The 18,140-nt window shown below is 42.3% G+C and overlaps 1 protein-coding gene and 1 long non-coding RNA gene across 2 annotated transcripts; one reads left to right on the plus strand and one right to left on the minus strand.

The window, feature by feature from the left end:
- The first annotated feature begins 911 nt into the window (after positions 1-911).
- On the plus strand, positions 912-2,580 carry OXGR1 (oxoglutarate receptor 1). Its single transcript, XM_058700870.1, has one exon. The coding sequence runs from the start codon at positions 1,068-1,070 to the stop codon at positions 2,082-2,084; it is 1,017 nt and encodes a 338-aa protein (XP_058556853.1). The 5' UTR covers positions 912-1,067; the 3' UTR covers positions 2,085-2,580.
- A 3,195-nt stretch (positions 2,581-5,775) lies between these two features.
- LOC131483480 (uncharacterized) lies at positions 5,776-15,932 on the minus strand. The gene is made up of 4 exons (XR_009247715.1): positions 15,699-15,932; positions 14,396-14,515; positions 6,549-6,611; positions 5,776-5,899 (listed from the first exon to the last, which is right to left on the minus strand). It is a non-coding gene; the product is annotated as an uncharacterized LOC131483480 (long non-coding RNA).
- Between the last annotated feature and the right edge of the window lie 2,208 nt (positions 15,933-18,140).

The raw sequence follows: 18,140 nt of genomic DNA on the forward strand, positions 1-18,140 counted from the left end.
GATTCTTCTTTTAAATAATCTTCATGCTTTTCTCGTTGCAGAAATTCACTGTCAAAATTTTAGAAAACCCTGATAAGTAAGAAGAAGGAAATTAAAACGCCACTGCTCCCAGCCCTGGAGAGCTTGTGCAACGTGCTTAGGGACACACAAGTGTTCTCAATAGCCAAACTGAGAATCAAGGTCAGGCAGGCTGGCGACAGAGCGCAAAGCTTTAACGCTGCATGAATCTGCTCTTCCTTCTCCCCTGGCAAACACACACACACACACCCTCCCGTGAACAAATTATATTAGCTATTAAAATAGGTTGGAAGAGCCGACATTGGAAAATGAAATCTACTGTATGTATGATGGCGCAAGATATGAAATCTACATTTAAAAAATGGGCAGTATTCTGTCTTTTCATGCCTTCACACTTCCTGTTCCATCACGTACGTGGGGGAATCTGGACTGGGAGGCAGCGTAGTGAGGGAAGCTAGAATCGAGGATGGCCTCTAAATCAGAGAGACACAGGTTGGAGCCCTGGCTGTGCCACCAGGTGCCTTCCAGGGACATGTTGCAAAACCTCCCTCAGTCTTTATTTCTCCTATAAAATAGAGATAATAAGAAACACTTCACAGCATCTTGTGAAGTTTAGAGGTTACATGATGGTGAAGTGCCTTGCGCTTGATTAATGGTAGGTCTTGTTAAGTCTCTAATGGTGACATTCTGTGGCTTCCCTAAACAGCAACCTTGCCAACTTGATGTCCACTGCGGCTACGTGTATTTGTTTATTTGCAATCCTTCGTTCTCATTCTGGTGGTAACTTAACTTTCATATTATTATTAGATGCCTTGCCTCACAATCGTTTTCTTAGAAATTCAATCTCTTCTCCACAGGGTCTCTTTGAGATTAAAGAGAAAGAAGTGGCACATTTAGGATCTGAGAGCAATTTTCATTTAAAAGAAGATCATTGTTTTCATTACCCTATCATTAATGTTTTCTATTTTCCTTTATCAGGGAGTTAGTTTGAAGTGATTTGTGTTGCCAAACCGAAAGCTTGTTTTCCTGCAAGATGAAAGGAGACAGCCATGAATGAGCCACTGGACAGTTTTGCAAATGCTTCTTCCGACTTCCCCGATTTTGCAGCGCCTTTTGGAAATTGCACTGATGAAAAAATCCCACTCAAGAGGCACTACCTCCCTGTAACATATAGCATCATCTTCCTGGTGGGCTTTCCAGGGAACGCAGTAGCAATTTCCACTTACATTTTCAAAATGCGGCCGTGGAAAGGCAGCACCATCATTATGCTGAACCTGGCCTGCACAGACCTGCTGTATCTAACCAGCTTCCCTTTCCTGATTCACTACTATGCCAGCGGTGAAAACTGGATCTTTGGGGATTTCATGTGCAAGTTCATCCGCTTCGGCTTCCATTTCAACCTGTACAGCAGCATCCTCTTCCTCACCTGTTACAGCATCTTCCGGTACTTCGTGATCATTCACCCCATGAGCTGCTTTTCCTTTCACAAGACTCGATGGGCCGTGGTGGCCTGTGCTGTGGTGTGGATCATTTCACTGGTGGCCGTCATTCCCATGACCTTCCTGATCACATCAACCACCAGGCCCAATAGATCGGCCTGCCTTGACCTCACCAGTTCGGATGACCTCGCCACTATCAAATGGTACAATCTAGTTTTGACTGCAACTACTTTCTGCCTTCCCCTGGTGATAGTGACACTGTGCTATACAATGATTATCTGCACCCTAACCCAAGGACCTCAGAATCACAGCTGCCTTAAGCAGAAAGCTAGAAGGCTAACCATTCTGCTACTCCTCGTGTTTTACATATGTTTTTTACCCTTCCACATCTTGAGGGTCATTCGGATCGAATCTCGACTGCTTTCAATCAGCTGCCCCATCGAGAATCAGATCCATGAAGCGTACATCGTTTCTAGGCCGTTAGCCGCCCTGAACACCTTCGGTAACCTGTTACTGTATGTGGTGGTCAGTGACAACTTCCAGCAGGCCCTCTGCTCGATGGTGAGATGCAAAGCCAGTGGGGACCTGGAACAAGCAAAAAAAGTCAGTTACTCAAACAACCCTTGACATACCTCATTTAGCCAACCAAGAAGAAAAGCCTGCTGACATTTTAACTTCTAAGTCCAGAACGGCTCCGTCAGTGGCTCTCAGGAAATATTGTATGTTCAGCTAATCACGTGCTAAAGCCAGGACGGGGCTACCGGGAGTTCTTGGTAACCCATTAATTGAGATCTTCCCTAGGGTAGAGGTAAGAATGGGATACGTGCATATCAGCAGAAGATTCACATGTAGAATCCAAACTATTACAAATCAGGGACATCTTGCAAAACATCTAGTCTTGGGGCACCTGCATGGCTCAGTTGGTTAAGCCTCCAAATCTTGATTTCGATTCAGGTCATGATCTTGAAGTTCATGAGTTCGAGCCCCTCACTGGGGCCTGCACTGGCACTGAGGAGCCTGCTTGGGATTCTCTCTCACCCTTTCTCTGTCTGTCCTCCTCAGCTCTCACTTTCTCTCTCTCTCCTCTCTCTCAAAGCAAAAAAATAGATAAACTTAAAAAAAAGAAAAACATCTATTCTCACCAATAAAATACATAGTTATATATATGTGTGTGTATATATACATATATATATATATATATATGTATATATACATATATTTATTCACACACTTGCCCTAGGTCTTTCAGGAAGTTAGTGCCAAGATTGGAGAAAACCAAGCTACGCACTCATGGTTTCATGCCCCCTTCATACTGGGGCCTGTTTGTGTTGAACCCCCAGACTATCCAAGGCATTATTTATCTCTTTTTCAGTATTCTGTTTTCATTTCATAGCTTTAAAACTTACTCTTTCAAACTTTGCTTTGAGGCCATTAAACTGCATTTCTCACAAGGCTTTAGTCAAGTAGATTCAAGGCGGTCAGTACAATTCACCTGAGACACCCCAAAGATGTCAGTGGAAATAGCAACATATGTGGGTCATTATGTCTGTATTGTTGTAGGTCGTTTTAAAAGTTGCTGCTGAGTTTATAAAAATGACCAACTAATACTAGTTATTATCACCACATCCTGGGGAAGGAGGAGCCACTTCTTGGGGAAACAGAAGTCCTTTTAAATACCTTGTATATAGGGGCGCCTGGGTGGCTCAATCGGTTGGGTGTCCAACTCCGGCTCAGGTCATGGTCTCACCGCTCGTGGGTTCGAGCCCCGTGTCAGGCTCTGTGCTGACCACTTGGAGCCTGGAACCTGCTTCGGATTCTGTGTCTCCCCCTCTCTCTGCCCCTCCCATACTCATGCTCTGTCTCTCTCTGTCTCTCAATAATGAATAAATGTTAAATTTTTTTTTAAAATATCGTGTATATATTGGGTGTTAAGTAAAATCTAACGTCGTCATGATTTCTGTGGAAAACGATTCTCGGAAACACCGATTCCCTTTAGATAACTTTCTCTTTTGTGACTCTCTTGAAAATATGTTATCTATTTATTTTAACAGCTAAAGCTATTTTTGATTTATGTGTGTGCCTAATTATCACAATATAAGTTGAAATAGTTTGAGAAAAATGCTCAGTCTGGACATTTAAAACCTTAGTAAATGTGTCGATACAATTAATAAACTAATTTGTAAATTTTTTATGTTTGCTTTTGAGAGAGAGACAGAGTGTGAGCAGGGGAGGGGCAGAGAGAGAGAGGGAGACACAGAATCTGAAGCAGGCTCCAGGTTCCGAGCTGTCAGCACAGAGCCTGATGCAGGGCTCGAACTCACAAACCGCGAGATTGTGACCTGAGCCAAAGTCGGATGCTTAAGCAACTGAGCCACCCAAGTGCCCCAATAAACTGATTTAAAAACACTGGATAAATACTGAATAAGCTGGTAGTATTTTTCTGTGAAAGTGCAGCTTTACCACCATTATATATATTTACATGAAGCTTACGTTCTCCATGTGTAGAGAGCAAAACTGTTTGTGACTTTCAGGTTCTTCTAGAACATTACATCTGACTTAGACCTAAGTAGAGATGTGCGCCGGGAGCCTCTGCCAGGCTTGCAGGGGGAAGAAAGAGGCAGGCCGATGGCTCCGCACATGGATGTTTCTGGATGATGGCACTGTCTCCACCACCCACCTTCTGAGCCATCGTCTCCAGGGCCTTTCCAGAGCATAAGGAACGAGCTGTTTGACTGGAGGGCTTGACTTCCTCATGCACGTTGGCTGCACAGCATGAAACAGCATTCAGAGGCCCGTTGGGAACCTGAAGGCCGGGTAGCTCTCCTTCCCATCTCCCCAGTGTCCCGCCCTCACCAAAGTGTGGACAGGTCAGCCTCTGTACCACAGCTGTTGTTATTCTAGCCCGGGACGCAAACCCCTTTCTGTCTCTATTCTTTCCTATTTCAAAGATTTTACCCACCAGAAAAAAAGCCACCCGAATCTCCTTTATGTCTGTCTCAACTGTCTCTGTAGAATCTTTTTTATCCTTTTCCTTCTTCCCACAAATGTACAGAACAGTAAATCATTTCTCTTTCTGATTTCAATTCTTCCACTGTGTCTTTGGTCCTTACTCTGCTGTCTTAGGGATTTTACTCTGGCACTGAATCCCATTTTCTCAAATTTTTAACATTTCTATTACCTTGGATAACCGACCTTAGTTTGGGAACATGCATAATATTCCTTTATCCTCAAAATACCTTCACTCACTCAGCTGTGTTATTCTTTTATTGGCCCTGCTCCCTGCAGGTATGGGTCAGGTGCAGATGACAGTCTGTCCTCCAGGGTTCTGCTGATAGAATATAATCGCAAAGATCCGAGCTAAATTAGACTCAAAGGGTCAGTCTTATTTTCCAAAGTAAAGAGTTCTGGGCTAATTGTGTTTGGAACTGAGGCCAAAAGAAGAGATTGATGATACTCCCAAGACTAGAATAGGACCCGAATGACCTTGTCTCATAGTTGTAGGCCAAGAAAGTACGGGGACAAAAGAGCAGAGCTCTGACTGTCTGCCAGAGAGGGAGCTGCTGGGTCTTCTCACCATATGAGGAATCTAAATTCAAGTCAGGCCCAATGCGCTTGAGTGCAGGGAATCTAGAAAAAACTGTTCCAAACTTTAGCGACGCGGTAACCCCTCCACTTTGTTTTTAACTGTCGATCATAGAATTTTTCAAAAAATGTTTTCTTTTTAATTTTCATTTTAGAGAGAGAGAGTGTGAGCGGGGGAAAGGGACAGAGGGAGAGAGAGAGTGCGCAAGAGAGAATCTCAAGCAGACTCCATGCTCAGCATGGATCCTGACATGGGGCTCAACCCCCCGGCCCTGGGATCATGACCTGAGCCAAAATCAAGATTCAGATGTTCAACTGACTGAACCACCCAGGAGCCCCTATCATGGAAATTTAAATGGTGAAAGAAGTAGAAAAAGTAACAAAATGACCTCCCATATCCATGACTGAATGTCACCAGTAACCAACATCCTGCCATTCTTGTTTCATCCATTCCCCCCCACCCTTTTGTTTTTTTTTTGCTAGAATATTTAAAAGCAAATCCTAGGAAACATAGCAGTTTCACCTATAAATGCTTCAACGTTGATCTCTTTCAAAAAGCAGAAAACCAAACAAAATAAAAAATTATTTCTTAATATTATCTAATATCCAATCCTTATTTTCCTTCCCTTGGCTACCCCAAACATGTCTTTATACAGTTGGCTTTTTCAAATTAGGGTCCAGACAAGGTCTATGCACTACATGTGGTTGATAGGTCTATCAAATTTCTGTTCATCTATTAGAGTTCCCCTTTCCTTTATTTATTGTCATCTATTTACTGAAGGGATTGAGTCATTTGCCCTGTGGAATCTTCTTCATTGCGTTTTAATTCCGTTCGGCTGTTTGTCATGTGGCTCCATGCCCTGCATTTGGTGTAAATTAGAAAGGAGAACTGGAGGTTAGATTAGACGTAGATTCTTTTCTCCCACCCTCGCTCCCTCCCTCCTCTCCCTTTCTTTCCCTCCCACCCTCTTTCCCTGCCTCCTCTCCTTCCTCCTTTGTTTTCTTTTCACAGAAACAGGACTCCACCTCAGGAGGTATAGTGCCTGACTGCTCTCCATTTAATGATTGAGCAGGGGTTTCAGGATGTATCGGCCTGATCCTTGTATCATAAAGATACAACTTCCTTTGCCCTTCATAGTTTTCCCATCATTACTTATTGTCTGGACCCACTAGGGTGTTCACAGTGGTGACTTTTAAAAGTCTAACACCCTTCTGCTTTCATTTGTTACGACTTTTCTGTAAAGATCTTTAACCCATCAACTGTCTCTTCCCCTGCTACTCTGAGCACAGACCCACCGATTACATTTAGCTCCTCCTCCTCCTTTGGGAAGGCACAAATAAGGCATGAAAAGACAGAGTGTAAGTACTGGCAGAGTATCCTTTCTGTATGGGCCAAATTTTTGTTCTTTAACTCTTCAGGGTTAACGGCCATTGCTGTGACCCACAGGGTTAGAGCTGCAGCCTTGGGGAACGAGCTGGCCTTGTTGCGCCATGCTTCTACAAACCCACCTTAGTGCCTCTGTGTATCTTCTTGGACTACGGCAGGGCATTTTCACTTTCCCCTAGAGAGCTCTGAGAAGAGGGAGAACAAGGCATTAATAACGACAAGGCCACGTAGCACTTGAGGCTAAATGCTCACTTCCTGTGCTAATTTCATTCTTAAATTCCTCCCAGCGAACACCGTTCAATACAATCTACCTGATACTATACAATGAGTCCAGATGATATCAGATGATACAAGGCCAGCAAGGCAAAAATCCCTGAAGGGTGAGAGCCCTGTTCATTACCGAGTTCCTGGGAAGAAACTACATTTGTTATGCACATTGATCTGTCTTCTTTCAATTCTATTTCCTTTTCTGCACTTTCTTCTGAATATTTTCTATTTATCTTTCATTAATCCTGGCTTGTACTATAGATAATTTGCTATGAAACTCATGCATCGAATTCCTGATTTCAGATATTGGTTTGTTTGTTTTTTTTTTAATTTATACAATGTACTTTTGGTTCTCTTTATTCTACCACTTCTGTGAAGTAGTTTTTGTTGTTGTTTTTGTCTTTTGATCTGTTTTGTCCCTTTCCCTACATTTTCTAGAACTGAATAATCAGTTATTTTAAAGTCCCAATCTATTTGCTCCAATGTCATATCACCATTGGGTCTGCTTCTCTTGTCTGCCATTTTGCCTGTGTTTATGGGTCATGGGATCCTGTCTCCTTGAATGTCTATTAGTTTTTGCTTGGCTGATAAAAATTGCCCATAAGAGAATCAAAGGGACTCCCCTGAGAGGTTTTTATTTCAGTTATTTTACTTTTTGATTATAAAGTTTTTATTTAATTCCACTTCTGAAGTTTCCTCTCACTCACTAAATAAGTCATTTTCTTTGAACTCTTCAAGCATATTTACATAGCTCCTTTATTATCTTTGTCTATTAAATCTAGCAGGACTGGATGTCTTGCCTTACTTCTGGTGGCTCCAGAAGGAAGCCATTTCCTGGCATTTTCCAGGTTCTAGAAGCCACCTCGATCCTTGGTTTATGGCTGCTCCTTCCATCTTCAAAGCCAACATCTTCAATTCTATCTGATTTGTGCTTCTAGGTGACTATCTCCTCTGCCCAACTCTGATTCTCCTACTTCTTTTTATTGTATCTCTTGCAATTACCTTGGGCCCACCTGGGTAACTCAGGATAATCTCTTCATCTCAAAATCCATAATTGAATCACATCCTCAAATCCCTTTTTCTGTGTAATGTAGGATATTTACAGGTTCCTGGGATTAGGACAAGGACATTTTTGGAAGGCTGTTACACAGCTGACCACAGTGGTTTCTTAAAGAGCAACTGACTCAAGTAACAATAATAACAATGTAAAGCGACCTTGAGGCTGGTTTCTGATTGCTTTTTTTTTCTTGGCTGTGAAATACATCTTTCTGTTTTTCATGTGTAATCATTTTTTACTGAATACCAGATATTGTGAGTACATCATTGTAGAGATTCTAGATTCTATTATTGTCCTCTGAAGATTGGTGACTTTTCTCTAGTAGACACAGCATTTACTTGCTAATCACTTTAAAATTATGTTGACTTGGTTCTACAAATTTTTAAAGAACAGATTTGTGAAAAGTCCATGATGTTTTCCATACCCTTCTAACACAGCAGGACCCAAATGCCAAATTTTGTTTCTCCTTTGGTCTTGTCCAGACTTGTCTTTAGGCTTTTTTTGTCAAAGCATGTCTAGAATAGACCTTACTCTGGGGCATGGTCTTTACAGCTAAGACACAGCTTTCTGCCGTCTCAGCAAGATGCGTTAATGGAGTGTTAGTGAGATTTTTCTTCCCTGGTTGGGCCAGACGCCCTCGCCCTGCTTGACCACTGGTGTCTCTGATGCCATAACAGCATCTTACTGGTGAATATCAAGTAGTCTCTCCTTGCAAACATCGCCCTTGACCCAAGAATCACAGGAAATCTGCATATATTTCTGCCCCTAAGCTCCCCATGATTTCTTTGTCCTTGGTGCTCTGCTCCAAATATTTCAAATGATTCAACAATGCCAAACTCTGGCCTCTGTCTCCTTAGATCAACGGGACCACAGGACTGCTGTCTTCTGCTTAGACTTCAGACTTCTGCACCACAGTCGGGAAATTATTTCTGGACAGAGAGCCCGGGTGACCGTGGGGCGTATAGCATTACCTCGTCTATAGTCCCAGCTTGAAAACATTGGATCCTATGTTTTGCCTGGTCCTAGTGTTGCTAACAGTGGGAGAGCCTCTCCCTGACATTCTACTGTACCGTGTACCAGGTGGGGGAGCAGTATCCGTGTGGAGGATTCCTGCCTTTCTCATTAATGCTTTCCACAAAACATGGGAGATTTTAGGGGCTCCTGGCTGGCTCAGTCAGTTGAGCATCCGACTTCGGCTCAGGTCATGATCTCGCAGTCCATGAGTTCAAGCCCCACGTCGGCTCTGTGCTGACAGCCTAGAGCCTGCTTCGGATTTTGTGTCTCCCTCTCTCTCTCTCTCTCTCTGCCCTTCCCCCCTCATGCTCTGTCTGTCTGTCTGTCTCTCTGTCAAGTACAAATAAACATTAAAAAAAACTTAAAATGTGGGAGATTTTAATTTAAACATGGAGGTGAGTCTCCTCCTCTCCTCAAGTGACACTAGAGCAATGACAGGAACATAAGTATAAAGATATTGGAAGGTATGGAAGCTGAGAGCCCATGGTTGAGTGGTGAAGCCAGACAAAAACAGAGCTGGTAATGCGGGGAATCTGTAGGTAGGCTGACGTACTCCGGTTAACTGCAAAATGCTTAGGAGTTAAACTACCACTAGCTCCCTCTCAGGGACGGTTGTAAATGGGACTGACAACAGGACGTTTGGCTTAAAGCCTGAATAAGAAACAATGGCATCTCCAGAGACTCTCCCTTCTCCTGTGCAAACTGACGACTGTCCCTTTCCCACACCAGAATTCAAGGCTCTTCATTCGGGGGAGGTTGAAGCAGGAAGTTTCTTGGGGACAATAGACAAAACTGAAGGCAGCAGAAAAGCGAGGTGCCAAGTACTGGATAAAAAGACGTGGCTCTGCTACCAAGGGCAACTCGTGCTTGCACTTCCTAGCAGAAGATTGGTGCATTCTTCTCTATGGAAATGAAAATACAGCAATAACCGATACAAATTCCTGATGTGGAAGAACGGCTTTCTTCATGCACCCAGGTGATCTGACTTCAGAGCCTGTGTGCAGAACTACTACACTCTCCTGACTTACATAAAAGGAGAGAAAATACTCGATGCTAACAGTTGGGGAATAGCTCAGCCTGCTCACCCACGGGGCTGCCTACGAGTTGACCCCCTCGTCAACCCTGCTTCTCAGCGCCTTCCTCTTCAGAATGAGCGGTCAGCCACAAATAACAAGGCGACCGATGAAAGCCTGTAGTAGGGATCAGAGACTCCAAAATGAACACACAGGGAAAAAGCACTCAGGGAAACAGAAACACCGTAGGGAGCATAAGAAAATTTCAAAAAAAACCTATAAATTAATACTCTCAGAGACATCTTTGAAACAGACCAGGAGGTTCTAAAAGAATGTTCAAAAGACAACAAAGAACTCTTGGCTACTGAGCAGGGGGAGGTTAGTGGGGTTATTCCACTTGCCCTCTGCTACCTGGCCACATCTTGGCGTGTGCTCTGCACTGGGGAGCCGAGAGTTCTCCTGGCATCTTCTTTCAATTTATTCTAAATGCTTCATAACTAGAAGAAAGTCTCTGAGGTTGGTAGTATGATGCCAGAGTTATTTCCTGATTTCAGTGCAGGTAAAGCATTCTCTGATTTTTGTAATCTTGAGTGCCTCTGGGAGGTTTTAGGAAAGTGGGATGTTTTTAAGTGTACCTAAACCACTGAGTTCCTTGAAGTTGCCCTATTGCCTTCTTATTTTATCTCTGTGATCACATATGAACTAAGAGTATATGTTATGTGATTATATAGTAGCATATCATTTTTTTTCCTGTGATTTGAAAATATGCTTGTAGCCTGAACTGTTTTTCTTTCTAGAAATGCTCGCTGACACTACCTTAATGCTTCTAAATGATTTTTGGGGGGTTAGTCACAAGACCTGCAGGAACATTAACAGAAAAATAAAACATACATGCATAAAATCTTTTTTAGTCTTTATTTATATTGCTGCTGGTTAAGTAAAGGGATTTATAGAATGGAGGAATGCTTTCATGTTTAGGACTCAATATCAGTTTTAAATGCAATCAGGCTAACTAACACCAGCATCTTCTGAACCTCTATACCATGTGCAAAGTTCTGTGCTACACCCTGGAGACAGAAACCTGAGTAAGTGAGCAAGTCTGCTTCCAAAGATCGACAATCGTGCAAACTAGCTGCATGATTGATGTGTACCTTTTAGGGTGATTATTTATGCTACTCTGCATTTACTTACCAAATCTCAGCGAAATGTTTATCCAGTTCATTTTGCATTTTAGTTTATTATTACCCTAGTTATGTTCTAAAGAGCTTAATCCAAAGGGATTATTTCAGGAACACATATAATTATCTAAATCTCTCTCACTGATAACTCTGAAGGGTGTTCTAAATGGCAAAGCCACAGAAATATCCTAGGGTGCTAATTGTATATGGTTAAATGCCCTATTTATCTGTTTAAATCCACATAAGAGACAATCAATACCACAGTTAATACTTAGTATTATTTCATTATCAGAGGCAACACTATAAATATCTGAATCGTACACCATGAAAGCCAAAAAGAAAAAAAATCTACATGTGCATCATAAATGATGCTCTCTGGATCAAAAAACAAAGTACCTTCTTGCAAAACATTTTCTGATTCACATAGTCCATTTTAACTAATAGAGCTTCCCCCTTCCCCAAACCCAGATGTTATTCATACTAAAGAATTAAAACACAGCCAATGTTAAGGCCTCTATTCAATTTTTAGCCATCCACAAAAGCACTGCTGAAGTTTAGTTTTTGAGAACTTTTCTCCAACCATCCAGCCTAGGAAAACAAGCTTCCCACCTCTCTTTTCTATTCATGAGGCATTTTGAGCACTTTATTACACAGGATTTGGATTACCAGTCTTCCATGTCCGTGCATTCTTTTTGTCTCTGGTGAGATTTTAATTCCTCCAACACACAGTCACATTTACTTGTGTTTCCAGCTCCTAGCAATGTGCTAGAAGGTATGACATATGGAACAACAACACAAAGGAGCCTCTCTGAGAATAAGAAATATCTACTTATAATCCCACTTCTTATTTGACCAATTTCTGGATATGAAAAATTCATGCTTAAACTGAGTCTTTGTATTGCCTTTGAAGAAGAGGGGAAAGACTTGTTTTTAGTAACATGCTAAATTAAATCTACTGCGCAACCTTCCAATTGGAAACGACAAAAATGGCTAAACAAAGTATTGTCGTAAGCACCTATAAAAATGCTCACTGAGCTGGTAAGAAACTAAAAAATCCACAAAGGACAAAATACAATATATAGCTAGGGAACTAGAGGTCAGCAAGCAACAAAAACAGCAGTTTTCTAAACAGTATCTGGTGCTTTTGAGCCTAAGTTTTGATATCTGTGTTTGGATAAGTAGGGTGATCGTATATCCTGGTTAATGCCTGTTGCCTTGGTGTAATTATTAATAGCACCCACTCTTATTCTTAAAAGTATCTTGAGTGGTACATGGTCATCCTAATTATAAGAGACAGGACATAATGTAGGAAACTTGAAAAAGTAAGGATTCTAATAGGAGATCTCGCGAAAACCAGCGTGTTAATGGGCTCCATTCTCCATGTTAGGAAGAATGATAAATAAGGACACAAAGCCGAAGAAAGCAGGGTGTGAAATAGCCTGTATTTACTTTGACACCGGGCAGAAGGAAAATGAATCTGCCCCTGAGAAATCATAGTCAGCATCAAGCCCTCATGTACATTTGTTGTTATCTGCATGTTTAAATTGAAGTTCAAGTGGAGAATTGCATTTAAAGTGATTTCCAGATGGGTAGTACCACCAGGCAACTGGCAGAACATATGCAAAACCTCTCTGAGGGGACACAGCTTTCACCTAGGTCTCCAAGAATTCCTGGTGGTAAAGTTTCCAAGGAAATGAGAAACACATTTAAAAAGAAAGCACAAGAAATGCCAACCAAAAGGCACAATGGGTGAAGTACATCAGAGTTGGAGGATAGAAGAATCAGAGTGTCAGACTTTCCTACGTGAGGAATATTAGGCATGGATTATAAAATGGAATGTTTATTTTGTTCAAAAAATTAAGAAAGTTCTAAGAAGTGGACTGATAAAGATAAGACTATAAAATGATTAAGCAAATTTAGGAAAACAAGACTTCCGGAAATAACAAATGTAAGTCGCTATAAAAAATATTAATGTTCTGTGTCTCCTTCTCTCTCTGACCCTCCCCTATTCATGCTCTGTCTCTCTCTGTCCCAAAAATAAATAAACTTAGAAAAAAAAAAAAGGGGGGGGTGCCTGGGTGGCTCAGTCGGTTGAGCGGCCGACTTCGGCTCAGGTCATGATCTCGCAGTCTGTGAGTTCGAGCCCCACGTCGGGCTCTGTGCTGACAGCTCGGAGCCTGAAGCCCGTTTCAGATTCTGTGTCTCCTTCTTTCTCTGACCCTCCCCTATTCATGCTCTGTCTCTCTCTGTCCCAAAAATAAATAAACTTAAAAAAAATTTTAAAAAATATTAATGGATTGGTAAAATAGGGGATTAGATACAGCAAAAAAGACCATTAAGGAGTTGGAAATGAGATAAGAAAGAAACTATCTGGAATGATACCAAAGAAACCCAAAGAAACCAGAAAATGAAAAGTGTAAAAGGGCCCTGGATTGAAGACTGAGGAGGCTTCACATATACATGAGCAGATTTTCAGAAGGAGATGGAAAAGAGAATGGGGGAAAAAAGCAAAAACAGTCGCACAATTAGGTCACACGTGTTTATTGTAGTACTTAGCATGCAAACAAATGGATCATAAGAAGGAAGGCTTTGCATAGAATGGTGTTGAGAATCTGTCATAGGCCAAGGATTGTGATGAATCCAATTCTGTCACATGGCAGGTATAAAAGATAAGTCAGTCAACCAGCCAGTAAATAAATGAATAAATAAATAAATAAATAAATAAATAAATAAATAAATAAAATTTAAATGAAATCAAGAAAGAAGAGGGAAAAAGAAACAGAAAAGTGGGACAAACAGAAGCCATACAATGAGATGGAAAAACAAACACAAATATGTCAGTAATCACACTAAATGTGAAAAGACTAAATATCCCAGTTAAAAAGAGCAAGGTTTTCAGACGACTCTTTAATTTAATATAACGTATGGCCTTTTAAAGAGACACATCTAAGACATAAAAACAAGTTACAAACTTGTGAAAAAATGAAAAATGCAACAGATTATAACCATGAAGGAAACAGAACTAGAAATTGTCTTAAGACAATACAAGTTTGATACTCATTAAAAAAATCAGTGTAGATGTTCCTGGTCAGAAGGCAGCTTTTGTCCATGCAGTGATTCATGGACTGAAAGACTTTTCACCTCGTGAGGCCTCCACTGCCCAGGGCCTCAGAATCTTCTTCTTTTTTAATGTTTATTTATTTATTTTGAGGGAGGGAGAGAGAGAGAGAGAGAGAAAGAGAGAGAGAGAGAAAGAAAGAGTGTGTGTGTGAACGGGTGGAGGGACAGAGAGAGGGAGAGAGAGAATCCCAAGCAGGCTCTGTGCTGAGAGCCTGCTCAGTCCCACAAAATGTAGGCTCATGACCTGAGCCCAAAACGAGAGTCTGATGTTTAACCAACTGCCACCCCACTGCCACCCGCGTGCCCCCGAATCTTCTCACCTTTCTCACATTCCATTAGCAATAACCGATCACAGTTCTCTCCAAATGGTTTGGTTGTAAGAACCTCATTATCTGGCTATTTAGGAGTTAAAAGACTGGTTTTCTGCCAGCCATCCCCACCTCAATACAGAACAAAGTAAAGATAATATTAATGTAAAAGCTCCTTCAGAGAAAAGAAATGGAAGAAGACAATAGTCATGGAAATGTTGAACCCCTGCCATGTAGACATTGTGAAAACCCTCTTCCCTGGCTGCGATGTTCCGGATTAGACTCAATTCTGTTCTCTAGAAGAAACTTCCTTTTCACTGTTCCCCAGGGGTTTTAAGATTTAGCAAGCATCAGAATTCCCCGGAGGGCTTGTTACAATACAAATTGCTAGGCACCATTCTTAGAACCTCTGATTCGGTGAGTCGGGATAATTTACATTTCTAACAGATTCCTGGGTGACGATGAAACTGTTGGTTTGGGGACCACACTTTGGGAGAACCACAGTCCTAAGGCCTCATCTGAAATGGGCTGGAGGAATACGTACTCCTTGAGGGTGCTTCATGTTCACTGCCAGCTTCCTACTGGGGCAAGTTTGGAGGCGTGAGAGCTGTTTTATAGTTGCAGGCTTTAAAATTTTTTTTTTTTTTAACATTTATTTATTTTTGAGACAGAGAGAGACAGAGCATGAACAGGGGAGGGGCAGAGAGAGAGGGAGACACAGAATCTGAAACAGGCTCCAGGCTCTGAGCTGTCAGCATAGAGCCCGACGCGGGGCTCGAACTCACGGACCGTGAGATCATGACCCGAGTCGAAGTCGGACGCTTAACCGACCGAGCCACCCAGGCGCCCCGTTGCAAGCTTTTTAAAACCAGGCTTCAGTTTATTTAGCAAGATATTCCCACAGATACTTCCTAGATTCCTCATCGATTTGCTTCCAGTAAATCCCATGTATGAATAACCACATTAGTTCTTCCCTGGATAGAATTCTTTGATGTGTATCTTTACTTTCTGCTCTGCACCCCCCACGGTTGACTCTCTCAAATACAATGACAGGTATCTCGAGGCCATGTTACAAAGTAACCTCGAAGTGGAAAGAAAGAACCTTAATGCAAACTTGGCCACAGAGCCGAACCCCTTCGTGTAACTGAGAACCCCTGCGGGACCTTTGCTGCTCAAAGTCCTTTCCGTTATAGCTTCTAATTCTGCTTTACAGCATAGATACAGTTTTGCCAGTCCTCAAACGTGCAAGTTCCTGGACTCTCTCCATTCCCGTTCATCTCTGCCCTTGAGCCAGCCACTTCTTGTGGGGACTCACCTTTTTGTTTTTCGCACTTCGCTATAAGAAGAAACCAGCACACCAACATTTCTAGCTCCTTCCAATTACTGCTTGCAAATCCACACATTTACTAGGCATCAGATGCGCTTTCAAGATTACAGCAGGCCACGTTTTATGCTACCAGGGAATGGAGCTCTCCGTATTTCAGTCTGGTTTTATTGTTTTCCTTGCTGCCTGCCACCCACCTATTACCTCAATGCTACACATTTTACAGTTTATTAAGGGGCGGGGGGATTCCCACTTCAAGATAGCAATTCCCATACTGGTTAGGGTAATAAATGTTAGCTGATGAAACAAAATAGTCCCCAAATATGGTGATTCACGCAACAGAGGTCCTTTTCTTGCACAAGTGACTGCCCAACATAGGTGTTCCTGGCTGGCAGGCTATTTACCTACGTGCAGGGATTCAGGCGTTTCTGTGCCTTCTATCTGTGGCCTCACCAAGTCCCAGGATTCCAGAGTCCCTGCATCTGATTGGATAAGGAAAGAGAGAAGGCATGCACTTCTTGCAACAGTGCCATATCACTTCTACACATATTCCATCGTCAAGAGCGGGTCATGTGGCCCCATCTCCATGCAAAGGTGGGTCAACTAATTGCTGACTGAGCAGACGCTTTCCCACGGTAGCTACCTTCGGGAAGGGGGGAGGGGCATGAGTTAGGGGGAGCTGCCAGACCGTGAGCTTTCTTTGCGACAAGTATCAAAGATAATACGGCAACACTTTCGAAGGTAAAGGAGCCTGTCTTTAAACACCCGAAAAGGGAAGGATTTTTACACAAGCCACGAAAAGTTACAAACCGTAAATATATTGATAAATTCAACTATGTAAAAAATTAAGAGCTTCTATTCATCCGAATACACCATGAAGAGAGCAAAACGACAAACCTCAACTGTCTTTCGAGGCTGTCTCTGAAGATACTTGCTGTAGAAACAGCTGGCCCTACATACCCAGAATACGCGCAAAACTCTTCCAAGTGAATAAAAAAGATAATTCGGTAGAAACAGTAAGTAAAAAGACGTAGGTAGCGACTTCCTGGAAGTAGCACGAAAGGCCACCAGGTATGTGGAAAGCTGTTTCCACTCATTGGAATTTAGGGAAATGCAAAATGGAAGTGCAAAGAGCTGCCATCTCGCACCCGTCAGGTTGGGTATGTGTTTAAAGGTTGGGCAAAGCGAAGTATCAGTGAGGAGATGGAGAGAAGTGAATTCTCTTACGGTGCTGTTAGGGACAAACATTTACACACTGATTTATCAAACAGACTGACATTGCCTCGTAAGGGTAGTGGGTGCAAAGGTTCTTGTTTTCTCATTATCCAATAGTAAACTGTGTGTGTGTGTGTGTGTGTGTGTGTGATCTATCTCACAGTACAAACATTTAAAACAGCACTCTTTTGAAAATATGGTGTAAGAACTATGGAAAAGAGAACGGCCACACCTCGGTTGCCCTGGACACGCTTGTGAAGTCCCGTACTGCTTCCCTGTTTAGAACTGGCCCTTTCTTCCACCCCTGGATCAGCAGCGGATGGCATTTCTTCTCAGACTGATGAGAAATTCCAGCCCGAACAAATCCACCTCGTCATTTTAGTCTCAGTACTGGCGAATGGGGGATGAGAAAGCCGAGCCATGGAATCTTCTCCATCCCAACGCGCAGCCCTCTGCAGGAAATTCACGGAGGAAGCACACCTTCTGTTTATGTCAGAGGGGTTAATTAAGAAGAGTTGGTGTCATTTCCAATAATTACCAGAGATCGAAATTTACAGAAGGCGCAATGAGGGCCCGGAGGCTCTAGTAAAATAAATCTGCCTCTGACCACATGGCTGCAGCTGTTACATCTCAGAACGTATTTTTCAAATCACCTTGGCTTTTTGAAAGCCGGAGCCTGAGAATAGCGTGATTCCAACCACGTGGACTGGACCAGAAAACAAGAAGGCCCCACAAAATGCCACGTGGCTGTCCTCAGTGGCCTTAGAAAGGGACACAATTCATTTTCCATTTCTCACAGGAGTGAATTTTAAAGCTTCTTCTCCAGGATCCAGAATTTAAGGACAGAAATAGGCTCTTCTCTGTCAACTTTCAGACTGAAATAACCAGTTCTTATAATAAACTATCCAATGTAGTCTAAGTGAGGCAGAATTTCACACAGCCCTGTGTTGGGGAGCACAGGAAAAGAGGTTGGAAAGATAAATTGGAAGTTTGCAACCTGTCTTTGTGGAAGGTGAGGTGAAGCCTAGACTTCTAGAATCTCCCGTTCTCTGAAGGTGCTCCAGAAACCACTTCAAATCCTACAATGAGTGCACAGCAGTTACTCCTTTATCCCCCACAGGCGAAATTTTACTCCCTAATTGCACATTACCTTGCCTCAAACGCCAGAAACAAAACATCCACTAGAGGGCATAGAAAAGCTTATTAGAAATAAAAGTG

Source organism: Neofelis nebulosa, chromosome 1 (assembly GCF_028018385.1).
Source record: "Neofelis nebulosa isolate mNeoNeb1 chromosome 1, mNeoNeb1.pri, whole genome shotgun sequence".
Classification (NCBI taxonomy): Eukaryota; Metazoa; Chordata; class Mammalia; order Carnivora; family Felidae; genus Neofelis; species Neofelis nebulosa.

Excerpts from the sequence above, each read along its gene's own strand:
- OXGR1 (XM_058700870.1), top strand. The coding sequence starts at position 1,068 with ATGAATGAGCCACTGGACAGTTTTGCAAATGCTTCTTCCGACTTCCCC.